Raw genomic sequence first — 26746 nt, 5'->3', positions numbered from 1 at the left:
TGCAAGAGACGGCCACAGTTAGGCCAGGGCCGCATCGTGGGAGGAGCTGGGCCCTCTACACAGGGACTTCTCAGGCATCGCTTCCAGAAGGTTCTCAGCAGCCTTCCCTGCCTGGGCTGCCCCAGGGCCCCCATATCTTCTCCAACGGATCACTGGACCCCCAACACCAAAGCCATGTGTGGGGAGCTCCAGGTCTGGCCTTCAAGTCCTCTTTGGGGTATGCTTCCGTTTGCCCCCCGAGTCCCTAAGCCCCACTCACTTTTTCAGGCCCCCTGAAAAGCCCACTGCACTGTGCCCCGTCTCTGTAACACACAGCACCTACTGCATGCCCGGCACCCTGTGCACATTGCATGGAATTCTCACAACAACCCCATTTAGCACCATGAGAGGCCAAAGTTCAGAGGTCAGCTCGCCAAAGGTCACCTAACAGATGCATTTTGACCTGAGTCTGTGGGTCCCAGAGCTGTTGCTTTTAACCACTTGGGAAAGGCTTCTCTGAGCCCCTGCCACGATTGGGGCTGGAAGTCAGGGCTGCTCAGTAGCCGTCGGGCCTCACTTGCCCAGAACAAAGAAAAACCCAGGGCAGGCTAACAAAGGTGCGTGAGGTAAAACAAAACCCGTAATTCCACAGGGGAGCCTGGGGTGAAGGAGAGAAGGGGTGCCGAGGCATGGTGGGGGTACCGGGTTGCTGGCTGGCCCCCATCTGCTGAGTGAAAAGAGCCCCCAGCCCCCGGGTGGCCCTGGCAAGGCCGGGCTTCTCAGCCTCGGCACTGCCTCACATCTCGGGCCAGGCACTCCTTTGATAGCCTGGGTGCCGTAGGGTGCCTGGCAGCGCTCCTGACCTCCACCCACTAGATGCCAGGAGCAACGACCCCCGCTGTGCAGTCCAAAATTCCAGGGGATGAGCCACAAGGTAAGGCCTGCTAGGGGTTGTGAGGGACTCCCACTGGCCTCAGCCCGGGGGGGCAGGCACCCCTCTCCCCGTGATGGAGGGGAGCACACTGCCCTGGTGACTGTGAGGAGGTCACAGCTGCTGCTGTGGGCACGGGGAGCCTGTCTGAAGAGGGTGCTGCTACTTGTACCAGAAGCAAGCTACCCCCATCCCCCAGTCCTCCTGACTTTATTAAACAAGGGCAGAGAGCCCTCCCTTATAGACCCCAGATGGTTTCTTCCCCCCACTCTCATATCATGCAGTTGATCATAAAAATGAGCTCAAGTATCCAAAGAAATGTCCACATCTGGAGCTCTGTCCCCGCCCCACCCTGTTTATCTCTATACCTCTGTCAGACCCCTCCAGCTGGCTCCAGGGAACCCTCTGTATCGTTTGTTTGTTTTTAACAAGGGCGTGATCCACCTCCCCAAATTAGAAGCCCCCAGTTTACCGGGCAGCTCCATTGGGAATGTGTGTCACCTTGGCCTGGACCAGGAGAAAGGAGAAGGTCAAGCGGGCCAGGGCCCCAGAGCCCCAGCACCGATCCCTGCCACTCCTTTTGGCCAGGGCGGCTGGAAGAAAGCGCACCTGTGACCCCTGTCCCCCATACTGACCTCACATGGAGAGAGCGCACGGTGTGCGGAGACATTCTCGATGGCTCCAGTTATTTCCCGAAGGACAAGCTCTGCTGCTGGCCCTTCCGGCGGGGCAGCTACATGGCAGGGGGACCAGGGGATGTGGCCCAAACTCTGCTGCACGTTGGAATCGTTTAAGGTGTTTAAAAAGGTCCTGACCCCAGACTCCACCCTCAGATCAGTTCCAGTGGACCCCCTGGGGTGGGCCGACTCCCAGGCGATTCCAGTGTGCAGCCAAGCTGGAGGTCCAGACGCCTGGGGACTTGTTAGGAATGCAGATTCCTCGGGTGCCACCCCAGCACTCCTTCAACAAGCCCTCCAGGTGAATCTGACGCCCACTGATTCTGGGAACCACTGGTGGAGTTCAGAGCGCCTTAAACTTTTCTGTGCATGCAAATCACCTGGGATCTTTTTGAAATGCAAATTCAGATGGCATGGGGATGAGACTCTGCATTTCTAACAAGCCACATGATGCTGATGTTGTTGGTTCTTCTACCACAGTTTGAGTAGGAGGGGGCTCCGGAGAGCATGGATGTGCAGCCTGCACGGTTTCACTCTCCCAGACCAGGGGGGAAAAAAAAGCCGAGGGCACCTCTTTCTGCCAGGAAACCCAGGCTGTTCACTGGTCAGCTGCTCCAAAACCGAGGCCAGGTCACTGCAGACGTCCCCAACAGGTAGGCTTCCAACAGATAATCCCTTATGCAAGTCAACTCCCTGGGTTGCTGCCGAGGCATGCTCCCAGCCAGTTTGTTCAGAAGGACACCAGAATGTCAGCCATCCCCAGATGGTTACAGGGATCCGTCCTGAAGTACATTCAGCTGTCTCCACCCTGTAGATTCTCCAAAGTACCCCCTCCCCCAGTGAGGCGAGAGAGACTAGCAGTTTGCTCAGGCTGTGGCCAAAAAGAAGTGCTTTCACTACTGACCAGAGTCGAGGGGAGCGCTGTCACTTAACACTTAGGATGTTATAACTAACAGCCCCCCGAAACTTCTACCACCTGCTGAGGTCGTAGGCTCCTTGGGAACCTCCCAGATTTCACTGGTAGTACTCCCTGCCCTCTCCTGGGTGGGTATGCGTTACATTCTTTTTGACAGATGCTGAGGACAGTGTGACCCATTGTGCTACTCTCTTTGCCCTGGCTGCTGGGAAGCTCAGCGCTCACTTCTCATGTCCAACTGACCTCCTCTGGTGCATCTTTCCAGATGCCCTTTTCCTTTTTTGGTACTTTCTTTCCCATCCACTTGTTTTAAATGTTATCTCACATTACTGAGATATGTCTGTCACTTCCTGTGTGTTGTGATCTCACGTGAGTTAACCTCTCTGACCTTCAGCTTCTGCATCTGTAAAATGGGGGCAACAACAAAACCAACCTCATGTCGATCACATGAGCTATCGGATGCCTGGCACGCAGCACTCAATAAAAAATGTTAGTTGTTTTTATGATAACCTCATAGGAGCCCACTTCCGTCGTCTGAAGCGCACGTAAAGGTCCCATCATTATGAGCATGATGGTCCTCTGGGCCCTCCCTCTCCAGACCAGAGGCCGCTCCCGAGGAGGCCTCCGCCTTGGAAAGCCTCCCCAACCCCAGTCCTGGACGGGGGGCTCCCGAGGGTGCCCCACCATGTCGGCCGCGCCTGGTCCACCCACCTTGGCTGTCCAGGCCGATGTCCATGACCCCATGCTTGACCTTCATGTGGCGGCTCAGGTTGCCCTTGAGGTTGAACTTGCTGGAGCAGTAGGGGCACTTGAAGGGCTTGCTGCCCGCGTGCAGGTGCATGTGGCCCAGCAGGTTGTACATGCGGTTGAAGGACTTTCCGCAAACCTGCAACATGGGCCAGGCGCCTTCACCTGGGTGCGGAGCCCGCCCTGGCCCCCTCCCAACTCCACGGCTTGGCCAGAACTCCACTTGCTATGAACCTCCATCTGGGACCCCCGAGGCCCAAGAGGCAGCGAAGCAAGTCGTCCTTTGCTGGCCACTGTTCCTGTGGGGCTGCACCCCCCTGCACCCCCCTGCCTGGAGTTGGAGGTACGAGAACCCAGGGCCTGGGTCTCCGAAGCATGCTCGGTGACTGTCATGACCACTGCCCCCCCCCCCCCCCCCCCCCCCAGCTTTCGAGAAGCACACCTTCAGCAGCCCCTGGGATCTGAACCTCCCCCTTGCCCACACGCCCCAGCCTCCACGGCCCAGGCCAAGTTTGCCCCGACCAGGGCTCCCATTGCACACCCTGGCCAGGCCAGCTCTCGGCTGCTGCAGGCCCACCGGCCATAAGCGCTGGCCGGGGGCGGGTACCTTGCATTTGAAAGGCTTGACAGGCGAGTGCACAATCATGTGGGTCTTGAGGGTCTGCTTCTGCACGAAGGTCTTGAAGCAGATGTGGCACTGGTAGGGCCGGACGCTGGTGTGGATCAGCATGTGCCGCTTCATGTTGGCCTGCAGGGTGAACTCCCGGCCGCACACCTCGCACTTGAACTCCTTCACGCCCTGTGGAGGCAGGCGCTAGTGAAGGCCACTCGTGGGCCCAGAAACCCTTCCTGGGCTACTGGGCACTCCAACGGGTATCGAGGGTTCAAAACCACGGGGAGGACGTTGGGGCAGCACTCGGGTCTCTGAGAGGCCTCCCAGCCATCGGGAGAAACACGCTGGACCTTCCTGTTCCCACCCACACGTGCAAAGGTCTGGACCAGACTTCTGGGGCAAGTGGGTGCTTATTCACTCATTCACCCATTCATCCATCCATCCATTCATTCACTCATTTATCCATTCATCCATCCATTCATTCATCCACTCATCCATCCATCCCTCCATTCACTCACTCATTAATTCATCCATCCAGTCATTCATCCACTCATCCATCCATCCCTCCATTCACTCACTCATTAATTCATCCACCCATCCATCCATCCCTCCATTCACTCACTCATTAATTCATCCATCCATCCATCCATCCACTCATTCACCCACTCACTCATTAATTCACTCACCCATTCATTCACCTACCCTACTCACACTCATTAATTCATCCATCCATTCATTCAATCACACACCTATCCATTCATTTAATCGTTAATTCATTCATCTCTCTATCCATTTATTCACTCACTTATTTCCAGGCACCTGCCAAAAGCCAGGTACCACTCTAGGCACCAGGGCCCTGTGAAGAAGACATAGCCTTGGCCTGGTGGTGGACACTGTTTCATCATTTTTGCATATGTTTTTTTGCTCAGTGCTGTCTCTTGGGGGTCTTTGGGTTCACAGACTGCTTTGAAGATATGGTTAAAGCTACGGAGACCCCAGGAAAAATGCCAAACACTCTGGACTGCATAGCATTTGAAGACTCTTCAACCCCCCGAAAGGTTTCCCAAGCTTCCCTGGTGATAAGAATCACCTGTTGCTCTTGTTGAATAACAGCTTCCCTGGCCCCTCCCTGGAGATTGTACCTCCCTGGGGTCTGGGATGGGGCCCAGGAATTTTTATTCTTGCACAGGGGCCCCAGGTGATGTTATCACTGACGTAGTTTGGGAAACGCAGCACTGAGAAGACACACCTCCATGTGAAAGCCCTCGGGTTTGGGCGGTCAGCAGCTTCTCTGGGGTCTGGAGATGACCCCCCGAGGAGGGCAGGAGGCTGTGTGCAGCTAGGTCCTGACTGCTGTCTGTGGGTGAGAGTGTCTAAATCGGAGCTGGTCTCTCTGTGTCGGGTGCGTAACTAAGCAGAAATCCAACGGGACGGACACGTGTCTGCAGCCACAGCCGCAACCTCTGGTTTGGCACCAAGTGTGTGCTATGATTTAATGGTCCCTGTGTCTGCTGCCTGGCGGGCCAGCCTGATGCCCGGCAGGCGCTCGCGGCCACCAGGGGGCCCTGCCCTCCGGGAGACTGCCAGACCTGGTGCACTCTGCAGATTCAAGCTGATGACAGGACGTTTCCAATCTCACTAGCCTCCGCTAATAAAAAAGAATGCAGCTTTTCCTGACAGTCATATTTCTCTTTTTAACACTGTGGGCTTGTGGGGGACTTTTACTTCCCCTAGTGGTAGAGAAAGACGGTAAACATGTAGCCATCGCCCCACTGCCTCCACTCCATCCCCTGTAGACACGCACGAATAATCCAGCATAAGGTTTCGTCTCGGAGCCCAGGTTCCGTTTCAGATCCCGCTGCACATTTCACTCTGGGCAGCTACGACCAATTGGCCAGAGGAGCCGCCTGCGGTGAACCGTAGGACTCATCCCTGCTCCGGCAGAGGACGCTCCCAGGGGCAGGGAAGGCGGGCTCCTTGGCCGGTGGGCTGCGGCTTCACCACTCACTGCAGTGTCCACCGAGAGTCAAGGCCACGCGTTTGGCCTGGAATACCACTAAGGCCGCCCCCAGGGACAGCACGAGATCCGCACATGTTCAGCCTCAAAGGATGAAACTGGTTGGATTTGGGGTGGAAACCACGATGCAGGACAAGTGCCAGACGTGGGGTCTGTGGCACCTGAGTGACCTCACTGTCCTGTGGCCCACGGGGTCCCTGGGAGGGGGTGTGTGGGCTGGAGGCAGGACGAGGACCGTGGGCCAGGGCGGCCAGCACCGGTCCCAGGCAGACTGGACCAGACGGAGTGTTCAATCTTCCGTCCCTGCAGACCACTCTCGCCACGTTCCAGAACTATGTATACTTTTCCATAACAGGTATTTCCCCTTACATCTATTCCCATTCAAAGCAAACATACTTAGCCTCTCCCTAAAGGGTGATATCTGTGAAATCACTGGTATGATATAATTCTGCAATCAGGAGGTGGGAAAGGAGACCTCTGTGCTTCCCACCATCCTGTCCAGAGGTCCCTGGGGCATCCTGACCTCTCCCTGGCCTCGGTCTCCCTCTATAAGAGAGGGAGAATGGGCTATTTAGTGATTCTCAAACTGGGTTCCTTGGTTCCTTCAAGGAGTGCTCTGAACATCTGATTCAAACTTTTCTTTCCTCTTATAAATAGGATATTGCTACTTTAAAAACGAATTCCAATTAGGGTTTTCTATACGCATCCAAAGAAACAGGCCACTAGAAAAGGAAGAAATGTCCACCCAGGCGCCTGGGGAGGGGAGGGAGCCAGGCAGCGTCCCGGCCCCTGCGCCGTGCGCCCCGGGCGGCCTTACCTTGTGGGTGAGCGCGTGCTGCTTGAGGTGGTGGATCTGGCTGAACTCCATGCCGCACTCAGTGCACACGAAGGGCCGCACGTTCTGGTGCTTGAGCATGTGGTTCTGCAGCTGGCTGCGGTAGTGGAAGGACTTGTCGCACTCCAGGCACTGGTAGAGGGTGGGGCCCTGGTGGGAGGCCAGGTGGCGCTTGAGCTGCGTCAGGGTGGAGAAGTCCAGGCCGCACTCGACGCACACGTGGCAGCGGCCGCTCTCGTGCTTCACCTCGTGGGCCTTGAGCTCGCTGGGGTAGGCGAAGCCACGGCCGCAGAAGTGGCAGCTGTAGGGCTTGACCTCGGAGTGCAGCAGCATGTGGCGCTTGAGGTGGCTGGTCTGCGTGAAGGCCTTGTGGCACACCTGGCACTTGTGGGGCCGCGTTCCCTGGTGCGTCAGCAGGTGCGTCTGCAGGTGGCTGGGCTGCTTGAAGAGCTTGCTGCAGTGCGGGCACGCGTGCGGCTTGATGCCGTTGTGGCCCAGGATGTGCGTCACCAGGTTGTACTTGGACGTGTAGGACTTGTCGCACATGCGGCACTGCCAGCGCTTCTGTGCGCCGCCCGCCTCCACCAGGTAGGAGTCGTCAATCTGCACGTTGATGTCCAGCCGGTCCAGCTGGGCCTTCTTGTGGCGCTCCGCTGTGGGGCCGGCCGCGTCGGCCTCGAACTCGCCCGCTTCCTGCCACACGAAGCCCTGCTCGGGCTTCACTGGCTCCGGGGACCCCATTGTGGGGGCCTCGGGGTCGCCCAGTGCGGCCAGGCGGGGCGGCTCAAAACCACACTCGGGAGGCACGGCCTCGGGCCCGGGCAGCGCCAGGCCGGGCTCCGGGTAACCGTCCCGGGCCGTGTCGGGGAAGCGGGGGTCGAAGGGGGCCATGTCCAGCTCCGGCCGTGGGGTGCGGGGCAGGTGCCGGAGCGGCCGCGGCTTGCGGCTGAAGGCGCTGAGGTCGATCATCTTGACGGCGCTGCTCTGTACCAGGGTCTCGCAGCTGGCGCTGGCCACGTCGCAGGGGGCCTCGGCCGGGCCTGCCCCCCTGTCGTCGCCGGGCAGGGACACCTCGTACACCTCCTGCTCCTCCTCCTCCTTCTCGTACTTGACCTTGGGCACCAGGCGCACGGGGGGCCGCGTCTTCCTCCGGGTGTGCTTCTCCAGGGCCGCCTCCACCTCCAGCACCTCCTCCTCGGCCGGCTCCTCCAGGGCCCGCCCGTGGCAGGCCAGCGGGTAGCCGTCGGGGACAGGGGGCCCGGTCTCCCCCGGGGCTGCCCGGGACAACTCGGGCCCCAGGTCCGGGTAGAAGGCCTCGGCGCTGATGGTGGCCCCGAAGAGCTCATTCTCCGAGACCAGGCCCAGCACGGCGGCCTGCGCCAGCGACAGCACCACCACGGCGTCCGTCTGTGTCCCTGAGTCCATGAAGCCCTCCATCCCGTGGCGGCTGGCTAGGAGGGCATCGCTGCGGGAGGAGAGCGGCATGTTAGTCCTGCTGGCTGAATGCTGCACGGACAGACACACAGCGGCACACACGTGGCCCGGACAGAGGCATGGCTCATTCGCAGTGGGTCTGGCCCTGCTTCTCCCTGCTCCGGCCCCGGGGACTAGCACGCACTTCTCATTATGAGGGGCAGCAACACCCTCTGTGTCTCTGACCATCTCCCTGGGGGATCTCAGGAAGCCCCACCCCTCTCACTGGCCTCAGCCCTTCCATCTGTCAAACAGGGAGACCCGACTTCCATGGTTCTCAAACTGGGTTCCTCAGACCCTTCAGGGGTTCCTCAGAAATTCAATTAAAAGTGCAACAAACAAAAATTCTGCTGTTGTTAAAACAGGTCTTTAATAACCCACCTACTCAAATGTAACATGTACCGTGTTCTAATACATCAGATAGCCCCACTGGCTTTGCTGCCAGGGTAATTAATCTTGCCCAGACCTTGAGACTATACTGTGAAGTGTTAAACAACTGTCACAATCTGTAACGGCTTGCCTTGGCCATATAAATGAGGATTTTTTTTTTTAAATGGGCAAAAACGAGTAATGCACAAATATAAATTAGGTGCCAAGGCTGATCTCAGACAGAGGCTGCCACCCATCAGCCCTGATGCTAAATACCTCCGTCTATCACAAGAGGTTACTGTTCTTCTTGATTAGCTAAGGGTGATATTTATTTTTTTATTTTTTATTTTTTAAAATTTTTTATTAATTAAAAAAATTACAAGAAACACAAACATTCCCAACACATACACTCAGCAATTCACAATATCATCACATAGCTGCACACTCATCATCACAACCATCTCCCAGAACACTAGCATCAATTCAGAAAAAGAAACAAAAAGACAACAGAAAAATATAACCGAAAAAGAAAAAAAAAAATTTTACATGCCACACCCCTCACTGATCCCTCCCATCAATCACCAGCACTTCAAACCAAATCCATCTCAACATTTGTTCCCCCATCATTCATCTCCATCCCACATGTTCCCCTCATCTGCCGACAAGGGAGACAAAAGGAGCATCAGACACAAGGCCCCCACAATCACACAGTCACACCGTGAAAGCCACACCACCACACAATCATCATCAAGAAATACGGCCACCGGACAACATCCCGGACAACAAGGTGACATCCACTCAATGCACAAGAACCTCCTCCAGGATAACCTCTCGGCTCTGCCCGGAACCTCTCAGCCATCAACACCCTGTCTCACCCCACTCCTCCCCCTCCCGGTTAAGAAGGCTCTCCCAATCCCCTGATGCTGGGTCTCAGCTCATTCTAGAGTTTTTTTCAATCCCTTGATGCTGAATCTCAGCTCACTCCGGGATTTCTGTCCCATGTTGCCAGGAAGATCCACACCCCTGGTAGTCATGTCCCACGTAGACAGCGTGAAGGCGGTGAGTCTGCCTGCTGTGTTGGCTGGAGAGAGAGGCCACACCTGAGCAACAAAAGAGGCTCTCTTGGGGGTGACTCCCAGGCTTAATTTCAAGTAGGCTTGACCTATCCCCCGCAGGGTCAAGTTTCACATGAACAAACCCCAAGACTGGGGGCTCAGCCTATAGCTTTGGTTGTCCACACTGCTTGTGAGAACACCAAGAATTCAACTTGGGGAAGTTGAGTTTTCCCCCGTTCTCACCATTCCCTGAAGGGGACTTCGCAAACACTTTTCCGCTCACTGATCAAATCACTCTGGGATTCATCAGGGTACCACCTGGACAAACCAACAAAATCTCATGTCCTATACAAAGTTCCATGTACTTAAGGTGCTCAATCAACTATCCACACAGGTTATATTAGGAGATGCACTAATCAAAGTACAGATTTGTACCAAATAAACATTTTTCGCTCCAGTCTCACACATTAGCTGAAATTTTAAAATATTAAGTATCATCTATTTTCAGCACACTGCAGTAATGACATTCCTTTGTTCCTCCTCATACAAAAACATTCTTTAAATTTGTACATCTAGTCACCATCATCATACACTCCAGGCACTCCTAGATTACACCATCTCAATCTTTATCGTCTGTCTTTCTTTGTGATTTCATTTATGCCCCAACCCTCCTCCCTCTACCATCCATACATGCAGCTTCACTCAGTGTTTTAACATAACTGTGTTACAGTTAGGTAATATTGTGCTGTCCATTTCTGAGTTTTTATATTCAGTCCTGTTGCACAATCTGCATCCCTTCAGCTCCAACTACCCAACATCTTACCCCATTTCCATCTCCTGATGGTCCCCGTTACCAAGGAACTATTCCAAGTTTATTCACTAATGTCAGTTCATATCAGTGAGACCACACAGCACCTGTCCCCCTGTTTCTGGCTAATCACACTCAGCATAATGTCCTTAAGGTCCATCCATGTTGTTACATACTTCATAACTTTATTCTGTCTTACAGCTGCATAACATTCCATCTTATGTAAATGTCACAGTTTGTTTAGCCAACTGTCTGTTGATGGACACTTTGGCTGCCTCCAACTCTTGGCAATTGTTAACAATGCTGCTATAAACATTGGTGTGTAAATGTTTGTGTCCTTGGCCTCGTGTCCTTTGAGTAGAGACAGCATATAGATGGGTCCTGTTTTTTAATCCATTCTGCCAGACTATATCTTTTGATTGGAGAGTTTAATCCATTAACATTCAGTATTATTACTGCATGGGTAGTATTTTCTTCTACTATTTTGCCTTCTGGATTTTATATGTCATATCTAATTTTCCTTCTTTTTACCTTTACTCATAGTCTTCCTTTCTACACTCTTCTCCACACCTCTCTCTTCTGCCTTCGTATCTGTCTCTAGTGTTCCCTTTAGTATTTCTTGCAGAGCTGGTCTCTTGGTCACAAATTCTCTCAGTGATTTTTTGTCTGAAAATGTTTTAATTTCTCCCTCATTTTTGAAGGACAATTTTGCTGGATATAGAATTCTTGGTTGGCAGTTTTTCTCTTTTAATAATTTAAATATATTATCCCACTGTCTTCTCGCCTCCATGGTTTCTGCTGAGAGATCTGCGCATAGTCTTATTGGGCTTCCCTTGTATGTGATGGATTGCTCTCTCACTGCTTTCAAGATCCTCTCTTTCTCTTTGTCCTCTGACATTCTGATTATTAAATGTCTTGGAGTATGAGTATTTGGATCTATTCTCTTTGGGGTACGCTGAACTTCTTGGATCTGTAATTTTAAGTCTTTCATAAGAGTTGAGAAATTTTCAGTGATAATTTCCTCCATTAGTTTTTCTCCTCCTTTTCCCTTCTCTTCTTCTGGGACACCCACAACACATATATTCATGCACTTCAATATTGTCTTTCAATTCCCTGAGTCCCTGCTCATATTTTTCCATTTTTTTCCCTATAGTTTCTGTTTCTTGTCGGATTTCAGATGTTCCGTCCTCCAGTTCAGAAATCCTATGTTCTGTCTCTCGAAATCTACCATTGTAGGTTTCCATTATTTTTTTTCATCTCTTCTACTGTGTCTTTCATTCCCATAAGTTCTGTGATTTGTTTTTTCAGACTTTCAGTTTCTTCTTTTTGTTCTTTCCTTGCCTTCTTTATATCCTCCCTCAATTCATTGATTTCGTTTTTGGTGAGGTTTTCCATGTCCGTATATTCTGAATTAATTGTTTCAGCTCCTGTATGTCATTTGAATTGTTGGTTTGTTCCTTTGATTGGGCCATATCTTCAATTTTCCTAGTGTGATTTGTTATTTTTTGCTGGCCTCTAGGCATTTAATTACCTTAATTAGTTTATTCTGGAGATTGCTTTCACTTCTTTTATCTAGAGTTTTCTTGCTGGATGAATTTGTTGTCTATCTGTTCTTTGACATTCTGTTCAGCTTTATCTGGACCTTTAGCTTAAGTTTTGTTTAACAGAGGAGAATTTTCAGTTCTTGTTTTCTTGTTTCTTGCCATGCTTGTGTGGTGCCTTTCCCCCCACACACTTAGGAGGGTCTACTTAGATATTATAGACCCCAGCCAGATTTTCCCAGACCAAACTGGCCTCCTATCAGGAGGAAAGAGTCACCTGTGTCGGTTTTCCCTGAGGGTGAGATCCAGCAGGTTGAAAGACTTTCCTGTGAAGTCTCTGGACTCTGTTTTTCTTATCCTGCCCAGTATGTGGAACTTGTCTAACTGCAGGTCCCACCAGCATAAGATGATGCGGTACCTTTAACTTTGGCAGAGTCTCCCTGCTGGGGGCGTGGTGGAGATGGAGAAGAGGTTGTAGGCCGGTTTTAATGGCTTCAAATTACCAAGCCCTGGTGCCTGAATTCCTTGATGGAGGGATTCCACCTGGGTGGAGCTTCACCCCTCCCCTGGGGAAGTCACAGGCTCCAGACAAGCCCCCAAAAGAGCTCACTTCTGCCTATGCCTGGGGAAGTTGCAGCCTGAAAAGTCCTGCCACTGTATCCAGAGGCAGTCAAGCCTTTGTAGATACACAGCCACAAAAACCTCTGTTTCTTTCTTTTTTCCCCCTTTTTACTGTCAGTCCTGTCCCCTTGGCGCCAGGGCAAAAATGAGCAACCTCCGCTTTGATCAGGTTCACCTAAGCTGGGGGCCTATTTTTAGTAGTCAGAATTTGTTAATTAGTTCCACAATTGGCGTTTGATTGTACCCAGTCCCTGCTGCTGGTAAAGTCCTTTCCTTTCCCCTCTGGGAAGCGGCCTGTCGGGGAGGGGCGCCGGCCGCCACAGTTTTGGGAACTCACGGTTCTGGGGGGTGCTCAAGGCTGGTCCAGCTGGTCCAAACTGGGATATGCTGTGTGTCTGGTCACTGACGTGGCCCCAGGAGCTGTTCTGTACTGTTTCTGGTTATTTAGTAGTTGTTCTGGAGGACGAACTAAAATGCGCACGTTGTTAAACTGCCATCTTGACCCGAAAGTCAAGGGTGTACATTTAAATATCTATAATTATGTGATAGAAATATAGCTTTTATCTGATTTAGACACTGGAATGCTGTGTCAGATGTGATTTGAAAGGAGGCCTTGGTGCCTCCTGGCATGCTGGAGACGACTGTGGGAAATGAATGCTGGCGCTCTCGCCTGTCTCTGAGTGTGGTAGTTAGGTTCAGGGGTCAACTTGGCCAGGTGAAGGTGCCTAGTTCAATTGCTGTGCATGAGCCAATGGCATGCGAACCTCATCTGTTGCTGATTACATCTGCAGTCGGCTAGGAGGCGTGCCTGCTGCAATGAATGATGTTTGATTTAATTGGCTGGTGCTTAAATGAGAGACTCAACGTAGCACAGCCCAAGCAGCTCAGCATACCTCATCTCAGCACTCGCAAATCAGTCCAGGCCTTTGGAGATGCAGAAAGGAATCACCCCAGGGAAAGTTCTTGGAAACCAGAGGGCTGGAGAGAAGGCCAGCAGAGACCATCCTGTGCCTTCCCATGTAAGAAAGAACCTCAGTTGCAAGTTAGCTGCCTTTCCTCTGAAGAACTAATGAAATAAATCCCCTTTTATTAAAAGCCAATCCATCTCTGGTGTGTTGCATTCTGGCAGCTAGCAAACTAGAATACTGAGCCAGCAGCTTCTGCTGAAAAAAGCCACTGTGCCTGCTGTCAGCAGCACCGTGTACCTGCAGAGCTCCCTGCCTTTGCTCTGGGGGGGGGGGGGGGGTCTCTACCTAGGGTACCTTTTCCTCAACCCTGGGGGGCCTCCTGCCTCCAGCTTCCCAGGCACACCTCAAGTTCCACCAGTTCTGGGTCCTTCCAAGGCCCCCACCGCCCAGCTGCCTGACCTTCCCTCGGCCCCGTCCCACTGCTCGGCACTCCTGGAGTGGGGGGGAGACACTCCCAGGGTGCCCCCGCTTGCTGGCCTGCCAGGGCTCCCCGCCACTACCGGCTTCTCCCGGGTCAGGGTGAGACCCCCAGAGCAAGGCCCTGGCTGGGGCCCTTCCTCAGGAAGCCGTCCCCTCCCCCGTGCCCAGGGGGGCTTCCCCTTCCTGAGGCTGGCTAAAAATACCCAGGCAGGAATTCAGCCTCCTTGAAGCAGCACTAAAGATTAAACTGTTAAGCTTAAAGTGGGGGCTCATGGAGGGGATCAGACAGAATAAAACCTCTGCACACCCCCTTCCCCAGGCAGCTGGGTGCCCAGCCCCAGCTCTGCCCTTTACAAGTCGGCCAGCAAAGCCGCTCCAAAGTCAGCTCTGAATGTCGATGAGGCCGGACTCCTGAACTGTAAACTGCTCATATAAACTCCCGTAATCAAAATTAGAAAAAAAAAAAGTCATCTCTGGCCTCAGCTTCTCTGTCTAAAAAATGGTATAAAACCACAGAGCCGTGGAAGGGTTGGGAGAGCCCAGAGGTCTTGGCAGAGGTGAAGGGGCCCAGTGAGTATAAAACACAGATCAAGGACCGCTGCCTTCTGTGGGCCGAGACCTCTGGGGAAGCCTCTCCTGCTGTTTGCGAGGTACTGAGACTGGGCCACTCTGGGGCCCCCAATTCAGCAACAGCTTCAGCAAGTCCGAGAATAAGCTCCAGGAGCCAAGAGCGCATCCACTCATTCAAGCAACAACCACGTGCTCAGTCTCTGCTCTGGGCAGGCCCCTTCTTGGTGGCAGCGAGGGGGTGGACAGGGCCTCTGGTCCACGGAGGAAACCCGCCAGGCCCACCCCCAGCCCCGGGTTTCCTGCAAGGCCAGCCCCCCCTGCTGGAGCACCACTGCCTCCAGGCAGCAAAGCAGCTCTGTGTCTGCCATGGGTTGGAACAAACATCGCGCTCAGCATTTTCCCCAAATGCAGAAGCAGAGAAGAGGAGGAACTGAAGGTTAGAGGCGCGGAGCCTGTGCCCAGAGCTCGTCCCCGGGCAGCCCTGAGTTCCAGTCTTGCCTCTGCCTTACTAGCTGCGCAGCCTTGGGCGAGTCCCGCGTCCCGTTTTCTCATCTGCACGGAGCGGGGATGGTGGTGGGGCACGGAGGGAGCGGTGGCCCAGCACCAGCAACGGCAGGTGCAAGAGCACAGGATGCCGCTCTACACGGAGGTGAATGCAAACGCTCGGGCCTGCGGGTGCCTCAGGCCTGCGGGTGCCGAAGACAGACCCGTGTGGCCCCCTCTGCTACTCCTGTGGTCTGCGGCCCAGGCTGGGCCTTGTTAGAGTGAGGGGCCCAGGCTAATGGTCACACCTCGGTAGCAACCCGCAAAGCCAGCCCCTCCTGGGCACACCGCTGGCCAGGTCATCTTCCTACAGGAACGGGCGGGAGCTGGGGAAGGGAGAAGGTGCTTCCACGTCATAGGCCTGTGCCTGGGTGTGCAAGGGACCTGCCAGAGCCCCTGCTTATGGGGGGCTTGTGCCCAAGGGGGAGGCACAGAGGTGCCGACAAAACACAGGCCCAAAGTTTCAGCCTCCGATCGCTGCGCGCTCACCAGGTCCCCGGGGAGCTATTCAATCCTAAGGTCACTCTGTGGCGGGTGGCGTGCTCCCCGTTTTGCAGCCAAGGACCTGGGGCTAATAGAGGCCGAGGACCGTGCCCGGGACTGCCCCGTCCACTGAGGGCAGAGCTGGGTGTGAGCCAGGCCCCGTCCAGCCCCCCCTCTTCACCTCCGCTTCTTGGGGCCGTGTGGTCTGGGAAAACAGCTCTGAGCTGGGGCCCCTCCGCTCCCAGGGGCTGCCTGCCCACCTGGGGTGGTGAGGAGCCAAGGGGCTCCCAGGCCAGGAGGAACTAAATGCTGGGCAAACTGGGGTGTGAAGCCCCAGGCCTGTTCCTGTCTGGCCAGTCCAGGGCTGTAGCCAGACCCAGGCAGACCCAGGGGAGGGGCCCTGGGGACAGCCAGAGCCCGTCCTGGGACCGGGAGAATCGGCATACTTGGGCAGCTCTTCTTCCTGGGCCACCCCTGCCCCCCACGCCCTCCAGCCATCAGGCCCTGCCTTCTGGCGCCTCCCATAGCCCCATCGCCCCTGCGACTACACCTTTAATGGGGTACAGGGGGCTGGGCCGCCTGGCCTTGCTACCCTGCTCATCCCAGAAAACGTTCGGGCAGCCAGGCAGGCAGCGCGTGAGCACGTGTTGCGAGTGTGCACATGTGTGCAGAGAAGGGGCTCTGTCTGCTGTGACAGAAGCAGAGGGGAAGCAGCTGGGGTGACTCTGAGCTACCTGCATCTCCCACGCGTGTTCCTCTGCCGCACAGGGGAGGGGTCCCCAGAAGCAAGTGGTGGGGAGGTGGGGACGCCACCCGGGTTGTTTCTCTCCTCTGGTCATCTTCTCAGCCCACTGCCCCGCCCCCCCCGAGTCTACCAACTTTTCCCCTTTACGTCCTGGCACGGGAACCTGCCACGTGGTGCCACCTTAGGCCCCCCTGCCACCTGCCCTGGGCCTACGGGGTACCTCCCTTCCCAGGGTTAGGCTTCTCCACACTGCCCAAGAGGAAGGGGCCAGCGTCGGGGTGTGGACCTCTCCCACCACCTCGCTTGTGAGAGGTGACCTGGCAGGGACCTCTTGGTCCCTAGGGTGCAGAGACGGTCACTGTTAGAGGCAGGGAAGGCCAAGAGACCAGGGTAGCTGCCTGACTGCAGTTCACAGACCTGTGCCAGGAGTAGGGGAAGGGAGACGGGGTGGGGGTGGGGGTGGGAGAGGGGGAGGGGGAGAGAGAAGGAATGAAGTGACAGGGAAGGAGGGGGAGAGAGGGGGAGAGAGGGGGAGAGAGGGGGAGAGAGGGGGAGCCTGAATGAGAGGGAAGGGGAGAGAGAGAGAGGCTGTGTGTGGAGGCCAGAAACAAAGGCAGAGATTGGGGAGGGAGGGGGCGGTGCCAAGTGACAGGGTAGCCCAGGGCCTTTCTCCAGCCCGGGGTGGGGAGCCTGCAGTGGGGACCTGGCTTGCAGAGCTCAAATGCCTCCAGCTCTGTTTCTTGCCCCAGTGGCCTCGGTGCTTTGGGAAACACTGACACAAGCTTGTGAAATGAATGAATTAGTGAGTGACTTCCTGTATGACCTTGTGCAGGTCACCTGATCCAAGGTCTCAGTTTCCTGGCCTGTAAAATGGGTGCAGGCACCTTCTTAGAGCCTCGAGGGTAGTTAACCCTTGGCCTCCCGCCTGGCATCCCGGGACCTCCCCTCCACGCGGCCCCTCCTCTCATCCCACCCTGCACCCCTGCCTGTGAGGCGGGGAGCAGGACGCAGGCGGCAGTTGGCGGGCTCAGGGTAGCCAGTGTTCCCTGGGACACAGAGGATGGGGGTAGGAGGGCAGGGGCCACTGTGAGGGTGGACACGAGGGACCTGGAGCCCCGGACGCTCGCATCCCCCGAGGGATGTGTGCTCAGACCCCACTGAGGGTGGAAGGCTGCCCGGCCGATGCGCAGACAGAGCTTGCCCCGTGTCCTCCCTCCTCGCCTTGCCTCTCCAGGCGGCTCTGGGGCCGGGTCTCGGCTGCTGGGTTCAGCCAACACACTCACTCCCTGGGCTTGCTCTTGGGGACACGGGGTGAACAAGGAGGGGTCACAGCCCCAGGAGCTGGCCCAGTGGGCTCAGCCAGGGCTGGGCGCGGTGGGGTCCCAGAGAGGGGGCTCGGGGCACGTGTGGGCCGGCGGAGGGCCTCCTGCCTTGGCCTGGCACGTGAGCCCATGACCCGGTCCTGGCTTCCCTTTCCAGCACCCATCACTGGCTGTCCTTTTGGGGAGGGGGGGAGTGGCTTGGGGACCGGACAGGCTGAAGCTGGGGTGGGACGGGACAGGAAATGGGGCCCGGGGAGGGAAGGAAGTCCGAGGCATGCACAGGGCTGTGACACACTCCTGGGACTTGGCTCGAGAAAGAGCCTCCCTCTGCTTCCTCCACTGTCCCAGGATCCTCCCAGGGGCTTAAAGGCAGACTCTGCCCACACCCAGAGAGGAAGAGGAAGAGGAAGCGAAAGCTGGGAACTTGTGCAAACCTCAGGGCTCCTTGCCACAGTCTCACTTCTGCCTACAAGGCCCGACGCAGCAGGCGAGAGGCCCAGTGGGTGCAGGGCCTAGGCGTGTCCTTACAGGAGTCTCTGCCTCAGCTTCCCCTTTTCTCTAGAGGCATTGGCTGAGCCCGCCTTCAGGGATCACTGAGGCTGGGCCACTAATGCACAAACCCCATGCTGGGCCCCAACGCACACCGTGTCCAGAAAAGTAACCCAAGGCCCAGAGAGGGGAAGGGGCTGGTCCAGGGTCACACAGTAAGAGGATGGTGAAGCAGGGGCTGGTCAGGATCTGCCCGAGCCTCCGTCCCACCTTCCTGCCTTTGCACCCACTGCTGGTTCCCGCCCCCTCCCTTCCCACCGGGTGGGGCTCATAAGGATTTACTGCAGCCACTGCCTCTCTGGGAAGCCATTCTTGGCCCCCCAGCTCCCCTTCTCTTGGCAGCTCCCCATCTCCCAGGCGTAGGCCCAGACCACCCTGTGGGCCACACCTCTGTGTCTGCAAGCTGTGGGCGGGGGTGGGCCTGGCTACTGCAGAGTAGCCCTGAGTGAGCTCCAACCTCTGTGACCCCTGCCAGGGGGGCCACAGTGACACTGAAACCCAAGACTGGAGCCCCAAGGCTGGTCGTGGGAGGACAGGTCCAGCCCTGGCACTTCATGCGGATGAGCAGCCTCTCTTGGTTCTGCAAGTCCCAGGACCAGCAGCCGGCAGTCAGTGTGAGGCCAACGCCTGCCTCTCACCCAGCCAGTGACAGTCTCTGGGCGTGGGCCCCCGACACGGGTAGGCTCTGAGAGTTCCCCAGTGATTCTGATTCTGCACATTAGTTAGCAGGTGCTGGGGAGCGCTGTACAGCGGCCTGGGCTTTCTGCCGTCTGTGGGGTGAACCCCCCCCCCCGCCGGCCCACTGGGAGCAGCGGCCTGCCCCTCCCCACCCCCAAGTGAATTAGGCCGAACAGGCTCCTCGCTTGGAATCATGGAAGCAGGGATATGACCAAACCTCGGGCCACTGGTCCCTGGAGCAGGTGGGGATGGGTGAGGGGCAGTCGGGTCGAGGTGGCGGGGCGGGGTGGAGGGGAGCCCTCCTGGAGGGAGCTCATGCTCTGGGCAAGCCCAGCACAGCTAAGGCTGGATCCAGAGACAGCAGGAGAGTCTGGGAGGGTGGCGTGCTGACCAGCCAGCCTGTGTCCTCGGGTGTTGGGTGGGCCTCTGGTTTCTTACAGATACGAGCCTGCCCGCTTTTCCCACAGTGTCCGCTCACAGCACAGAGTGGGAAAAGCTGAGCTACCTGCAGAGCTGTGCCAGAAGCGCTGGGCGGCTCCCGCCTGATGTGGGGAGTGGCGGGCACCTTCGGGCTGAGGCCAACAGGCTGCGTGCCTTCCGCTGGTGAGACAGAGCAGTGCTGGACGGCTCCCACCTGACGTAGGGAGTGGCGGGCGCCTCGGATCTGAGGCCAACAGGCCATGGGCCACGGGCCTCCCGCTGGTGAGACAGAGCAGTGCGGGGACCAGCCTCCTGACTCCAGGGCCGCTTCCTTCCCGCCACCTTTTCCAGTCCCACCCTTGGGTTCCTCAGCCAGGACTACTGCCACCAAAGCCTGGGGGCTGGGGGTGGGTGAGGTGGAGGGCCGTGGGGGGTATCCTGAGCTCTCAGAAGTTCTGTACTGTGGGTGCTGCTTGCTCGCAGATGCTCAAAGAGTTAGGGCCAAGTGAGGGAGACAGGAAACAAGCCTGTGCTCCCCTCAGCCAGGACACCCCACCTGCTTGGAACCCCATGGCTCCTGCCCTACACGCTGACAAACGAGTCCAGCACCTCGCCAAGGCCCTCGAAGGATGTCCACTCCGGCCGCCTGGCAGCACACCACCAGTCCCCTCACTCAGCACCCCCAGCCCCATGGCACTCTTCCGTTTTCTTTAGTATGCCTTGCCCACTGCGTGCCTTTTCACATGCCATTCCCTGTGCCTGGAATTCTCTTCCTCACTCCCCATCCTCCAGCTCTCACTCAGGGTCATTCCCTCAGGAAGCCTTTCATTTCTTCCAACCAGGTCTGGCCCCCCAGGCTGTTTTAAGTTTAATACTTTTCCTTCCTGGTTCATGTCATATTTTATGATACGCTTATTTGCGCAGCTACTTGCTTAATCTCTGGCATCCTGGTTACACCATAAACTCTACCAGGGCCGAGACCATGTCTGTCTGGTCACTGCTGGTCCCCACCAAAGCCCACATCTAGAATGGACCTCTGCCCTCTTAAGAACACCCAAGTTCAAGTGCAAAGAGGAAAGAAGAGGCCCCTTGCTGAGCCCAGCCCTTGGAAAGCAGCCAGACAGGAGCCCTGAGGCTGGACTTTCCCTCCCTGAGCCACTTCCTGTCCCCAGGGGAGGGGACAGTGGGCCTCATGCTTCCAGAATCCCAGAAGCAGCAAGCACACCGGTCCCCACCCAAGCACCCTATAACGGACCCAAAGGTCACCAGCTTCACGTAATGGGGAAACAAGAAAAATTTCGGCTCACAAGTTCAGAGACGGAGACGAGAATCACAAGCAAAAGGACACGTGCTTTTGTGAAGCTTGGACCTTGTGCCCTGTGATGCTCCAGGGAGGGGAGAGCCACTCCCATTTCACAGAGGTGGAAACTGAGGCCTGATGCTGGTGGCAACCCCCAGGTGGGGTGGTGTGCCCCGGCTGGTCTGCCCAGGACCCTGGCCTGCTCTCTGGGTTCTGTCGGCCTCGGTGGGGGTGGGCCTTCGGGCTGTGGCTGCCTCCCCTGCTGACCTCAGTTTCCCCACAGCTGGGGCATGACCCAGCCCTGGGAGCCCCTCACAGCTCCGCTCCCTCCTTACCAGGCTGCAGTCCCAGGCCCTCCCGCGCCGAGCCCTCTGCCTTCTCCATCCTCTCTTCCTCTCCCTCCATTTCTCCTCTCATTCCGTTTCCCTGGCAACCTCTTCCTCCGCGCTGCTGCTCGGTCCAGCGCTCCCATCTCATCTCTCTCTTTTCTCTTTCATCTCTCTCCTCATTGCAGTGTGCAGTTCAATCCCCTCTGTCCTTTGCTTCTGGTCTCTCACTCCCTTTTACCTTCCTTTCATCTCCTTCAGTGTTCTCTTGTCATCTCAGGGCGACCTTTATTTATCTCTTGCTTTAAAAAAAAAAGAAAGAAAGAAAGAAAAGGAAGGAAAAAGGAGTCTCATTCCATCAGACTGGTTCTCCAGTTCTCTGAAGAGAAGAGAGAAAGAGCACGGGAGGGAAGGGCCAGGGACACGTGTGCCTCAGGGGGCGCTGAGGTGGGGGCCTGCGGAGACGCTGGAGGCCCCCCCAGGACAGGGCCAGGGCAGAGTCCAGAGCTTGGGGCAAGCCCGGCCCACAACCCCATGACGGCTCAGGGCGGGAATGCTCCGCTGTCCAGGGAGACCCGCCGGATGCTGTCCAGTTGCCTCCCCGGCCCCACGTGAATTAGGCCAAACAGGCTCCTGGCTTGCAATCATGGAAACAGCTCCAAGTGGGATGGCGAGACGCCTCCATTCTCCAAAACCCCCCACCAGGATGCTGTGCAAAGGAAGGAAGCACCCACTCCCCAGTCCTCCGCCATCTAAGGGCTGCAAGCCCCCTCTAATTCCTTTCCAGGTGAGCTCACCTGACAGGCCCATGATATAGGCTATCCCCAGGAGACAGGCATTTTTATTTTTCATTTTACAGATCTGGAAACTGAGGCTCAAAGGAGTTCGGTTACTGGTCTGAGTCACACAGCCAGGGAGAGGTAAAGGTGGGGTATAAACCGCTTATAATTGTGTCCTTCCCCCCCGACACCCTCCCTCCTGTGCTGACCCCTGACCCAGACCCCCTCCCCGCTCCTGGTTTCTCCCTTTCCCTGTTTAATCTGGAGTGATCAGAAACGATGGGCAAAACAAAGGTCTGGGAGCAGAGTTACCAGGGAAAGTAGAGCAGGCTGGCATGACTGCAGCCCCGTGCCTCGGAGCGGCAGGGAAAGGGGAGCTGGTGGAAAACGGAATCTAGTCCCCTGGGAACTGGGCAGCCCGTGGAGAAGAAGCAAAGGGGCAGGGTCTTCAGGACCCTCAAGGCCAGCATGAGACTGAGGGGACCATGGGCTAGGGCAAGGATGCCAGAGAGGGAGGTGCAGCTGGGGCCTGGGGCCCCCGAGATGGCCCGCCCCAGGCTGGGGAAGGGGCAGAGGGCGTGGGCAAATGGCCGGCTCCTTGTCTGCAGAAGCTGAGGATGCTGACCCCTGGCCAGCCATCTCGGGACAGGGGCCCTGAGCCCCGTGGTCAGTGCAGAGCTCTCCCTGTGTGCAGTGGGACACGGCTTTGCAAAGAGATAAGAGATCTCTGTACTGGCCTTTCTGGACACTTGTGGCTGGTCTGAGAATGGCCCAGGAACCTTCTCCCCACTGCTCTCACACAGCCCACCTGCCTCCCGCCACCCCGCCCGCTGACCCTGAGCTCACAGCTCCCTTTGGAGAATGCCCATGTTCAAGTGTGAAGGCAAAAAGAGGCCCTTGCCAGGGCTGAGCCTTGCAGCCCCCCTGAGCAGCCTGACTTTCATCATCTCCCAGCATCTAGCTGAGGCTGTGAAACAGCTGGCCCAGGCAGGAGGCCAGGGGGTCCAAAGGTGCCACCAGTAGCTGTGTGACGGCCAAGGACCTGGCCCCAGGGTGTCGCAAGTCCCAGGGGCAGGTCTGCCGCGGGCACAGGGCAGCCAATGACAGGGCAGCTCCACCTCGCCCACAAGAGGAACCCTGGGGGCAGGGTCCAAGGCTGCAGGGACGGGGAGGAAATGGAAGGGCAACCCCTGGGCTCTGCAATGTGCAGAGGGGTCCTCAGGGCGTGGGCCGTCCCCCACTCCCGACCGTGCCGCTTTGGGCGAGGTCGCCAGCCTCCCGGAACTCAGTGTCCCTGCCTGTAGCACGGACCTTCACCCACTGAGCCTGCCCTTTGTACTTGGCGAGCTCCTGTATATAAGGTGCACGGCCTCGAGGACGGCCCCATTTCACAGAGGAGATGAAGATACAGGAGTGAGTGACTTGCTCAAGGTCATCAAGTAAAGTGGGTGGGGGGAGTTTGGGTTTCATTCTCGGCTTTGCATTTTAACTTAAATTCCAGTGTGTTCAGGATAAAGGAGATAAGGTCAATAATGTTTGGTACCAAGGCTGGCACACAGGAAGGGCTCAGTTAATGGGCACTTTTGCTCTTATCATTCCTATCATCATCTGTTCCGCAGGCCAGGCTGGTGCTGGCTGCTGCGGGGACACAAAGATCCCCTGGCTCAGAGACCCCTCCATTTGGTGGACAGACAAGATCAAGAAGCAGGAGACAGTTGTGCAAAATATCAGGCAGGAGATAAGCACCTGATAACTGATTACGGGATGCAGAGGTCGCGCAGAAGGGCGGGGAGAGGCTGGCTGGGAAGCCCCTCCCCCACAGGTCCTTCGAGAGTGCCAGGCCTGCCCCGAGGAAGAAGAGAAGAGGAAGAGGAAGAGAGAGAAGCGGGGTCGCAGAGGCGCTGAGGGACAGGGACGGGTGAGCAGGTGGCCTGAGCACAGGCCCTCTCCTCCTCTCTCACGGCAGGTCCTCTATTCCGCAGAGGCCCTGGCAGCGGCTGCCTTGCGAAGCTGATGCTGCCATCAACATTTATTTTGCAGTCACCCACACACCCAACTCAAGGACGGATTCATGCCAGGAGAGGAGTAAGGATGCTTCTCCCATTCTCGTAATGCCTCCATCTATCTCCTGGGGGAGGGCCAGCTGGTGAGAGGCTCCGGCGGAGAGCATACACACACGCAGCGTCCACACAGGCTGCCATCAGCAGGGCGCAGGACCAACGAGCAAACTCCCTCTCAGCTCAGTCACTGAACAAACGTGCTTCTAGAGAGCGAGCCAGGGCTGGGACTGCACATGCACCCCTGAGGTCCTGGGGTCTAGCTGGGGAGGGAAGACATATGTGGAGCAAAAGTGCATAGTGCAGCTGTGGCTGGGGTCTGCACGTCGCAGGAGCTACCAAGGAGGGGGCAAGGAGGGCCCTTTCTGTAGCCGGGAGGGGTGGTAGGGAGGGGGCTGGAAGGAAGACCAAAGGATGGCTGGCAGATGGGAGACGCAGGGAGGAAAGAAGAGGCAGGGGCTGATGGGAGATTGGAGAAATGATGGGCAAGGCAGAGACCCAGGTGCTAGGGGGCCAGGCAGTTTAAGGGGCAGAAGAAGAGGTGTCAGCCTGCATGCCGGGAGGGTGGTGGGGCCTGGGAAGGAGAGGCAGGGCAGCCAAAGAGGTAGCTGGGAGCCAGGGAGAGGCCAGGGCCAGGTCCTAGGTGCCAGGGTGGAAGGTGCCTGGGACGCCCTGGCTCCTCCCTGCCAGGTCCTGACCCGGTATCTGTGCCTGGAGCACCTGTGCAGACGCAGGACTGTTATACCCATTCTACAGATGGCAGTGTCACGGCATCAGCTGCCAGGCTGCCAGGGCTGAGGGTCACCGTGTCTTCAGTTGCTGCCAGCTTTAGGCACATTATCTAATTTAACCACCGAGTGCATAGTGTAGCTGGTGCTAGCACCATCACTCCTGTTTTACCAGTAAGGAAACTGAGGCACAGGAGGGCTAAGGGTGCCTTTAGGACTGTGCTCTTCCAAGGGTGGTGCAGAAGCTCTCGGGGCCGCTAACAGAGACGCAAACTGAGAACAGCTTTCAGAAATTTCACAGCAATATGCTGCTGCTCTGACGTCTAAGCAAGGCTGATAAAGTATTGGTCTTTGGGTATCAAAAATAATATTTATTTTTAAACACTGTTTGAGAAGCACTGGTTTAGAGCTCATACTCTTCCAGACTCTGGAGTGAGAAGGCCAGCATTCAAAACGCATCAATCGCTGCAGCCTCCCAGCTGTGTGACTACTTCTCTCTTACTGAAGTGGGTGGCACTTGCAGGAGTGGTCAGCCACTTAAAATACCTCCAGTGCTTAAGGCAGAGCCTGGCACACTCAGCATTTGCTACTTAATTACTGATATTCAGGATGTCCTCAGGCCACATGCTAGTTCTCGGAAGCGCCAGAGTTCACTCTGGGACGCCCTGATGTCAATTTTTGAACTAGAATTGACCACCAGGCCCCTACCACCCTGGAAACTAAGACCCAGAAAACACTCCTGTCCCTAAGGCCTGCTTACAAATGCAGACCTTTGGACTCCATGGGAGGAGCGAGGCAGGCCGGGGAGGAGCGAGGGAGGCCAGGAGGAGCGAGGGAGGCCCGGGAGGAGCGAGGGAGGCCGGGAGGAGCGAGGGAGGCCGGGGAGGAGCGAAGGAGGCCGGAAAGGTGCGAGGCGGGCCCAGGAGGAGCGAGGGAGGCTGGGGAGGAGCGAGGGAGGCCCGGGAGGAGCGAGGGAGGCCGGAGAGGTGCGAGGCGGGCCCAGGAGGAGCGAGGGAGGCCGGGGAGGAGCGAGGGAGGCCCGGGAGGAGCGAGGGAGGCCCAGGAGGAGCGAGGGAGGCCGGGGAGGAGCGAGGCGGGCCGGGGAGGAGCGAGGCGGGCGGGGTGGGGTGGGGTGGGGGGTGGGGAGGGGAGCGAGGGAGGCCTGGGAACATGGGAGCAGCGCACCTGGCTGCTCCCCTTTCATCCAGGGCCAGGGCGGCCCAGGTGCCTTAGCCTTAGCGGGGTGTAGGGGATATTCTGGCCCAAACCGGAAAAACCTGATGGCAGCTGGCCGCTCTGGCAGGGTGTCCATTCTGAGGCCGGGAGACACCATGGCAGGGGTGCTGCCCGCTCTCCAGTCCTCTCTGCTGGAAGCCGGAGGGCCCAGAGCTGACGCCCACTTCCCCGCCATCCGCCCTGTTCCCACCCAGCCGGTCGCCCTGCTCACGGGGCACCACGTGCCGGATGTCCTCCTGCCCCCCTGGCCTGGCAGCCGTCCCTGGAGCACAGGCCGGGACGCTCGCGTGCCCCCCATCCCCGCGCCGCACGGGACCAGCCACGCTTCAGGGACCAGGGCCGCGTGCCTCCCTCCCCTCCCCTCTCCCGGCTTCTCCCCACCCTCCGCTGGCCTCTGCACCCCCAAGGCCCCCCCATTCGTCCGGGACTGCAGTTCACCCGGAGCTGCGCTCGGCTGCTTCCGTCCCACAACTCCCGACAGAGCCCAGTCCAACTCCCACACTCACCAGGCGCCGGCCCTGGGGGCTGGGGGCGGGAAGCCGTGGGCGGGGCGCTGGGGAGGGCACTGTGGCCCAGCCTGCGGGGACCCTTTCCCAACACGGGCCTCCTGCACATTTACGGCAACGGAGAAGAAAGAAAACACATTCTTCCTTCACTCAAAGGCTCTAACTTCTCTACCTGTCCTCCCCCTTGAAACAGAAGGGCTATTCAAAAGAAAAAGAGAAAAAGAAATAAAAAAAACAAAAAAGGAGGCAAAAAAGAAAAGAAAAGGAAAAAAAAGTACTGAATAGAAGAAGAAAAGGGGGGGAAAAAGAGAGTGAGAAGAGAGCGATTCCCGAGGGAGATGGTGGGCGCTCAGAATGAAAGGCAGAAGTGGAGGGAAGGAAAACAGAGATACAAAGGGGAAGGGGGAGAGAAAGACAGGAGCTTTGAAAGAAAGAATGTTTCAGCGCGAATACCGCGTGCAGGGGGGAGAGGGGTGCTTGAAAAGGAGCAGCCAACGCGGTGACCCTCATTCACTGAAGGTGCCAATCACCACG

General features: G+C 56.9%; 1 protein-coding gene across 5 annotated transcripts in view; it reads right to left on the bottom strand.

Annotated features, from left to right (window-relative positions):
- ZNF710 (zinc finger protein 710) overlaps positions 1-26746 on the bottom strand; it is a 68806-nt gene that overhangs the window by 2400 nt on the left and 39660 nt on the right. For 2 of the 5 annotated variants that reach the window (XR_013160746.1, XM_077124199.1), the window contains exons 1-3: positions 6698-16725; positions 3858-4049; positions 3215-3389 (exon numbers count right to left, since the gene is read on the bottom strand). Coding sequence is in view for 3 of the 5 variants with exons in the window: in XM_077124199.1 (XP_076980314.1) it covers positions 3215-3389; positions 3858-4049; positions 6698-8377 (2047 nt within the window). In the remaining 2 variants the exon portion in view is untranslated. Of the gene's footprint in view, positions 1-5; positions 2907-3214; positions 3390-3857; positions 4050-6697; positions 16726-26746 lie in introns of those variants that run through there. The other 3 variants (XR_013160747.1, XM_077124200.1, XM_077124201.1) reach the window with 3 other exon arrangements.

The sequence above is a fragment of the Tamandua tetradactyla genome, chromosome 12, assembly GCF_023851605.1.
Source record: "Tamandua tetradactyla isolate mTamTet1 chromosome 12, mTamTet1.pri, whole genome shotgun sequence".
Classification (NCBI taxonomy): domain Eukaryota; kingdom Metazoa; phylum Chordata; class Mammalia; order Pilosa; family Myrmecophagidae; genus Tamandua; species Tamandua tetradactyla.
Note: the sequence above shows the minus strand (reverse complement) of the source record. Positions and strands in the feature narration are given on the sequence as shown.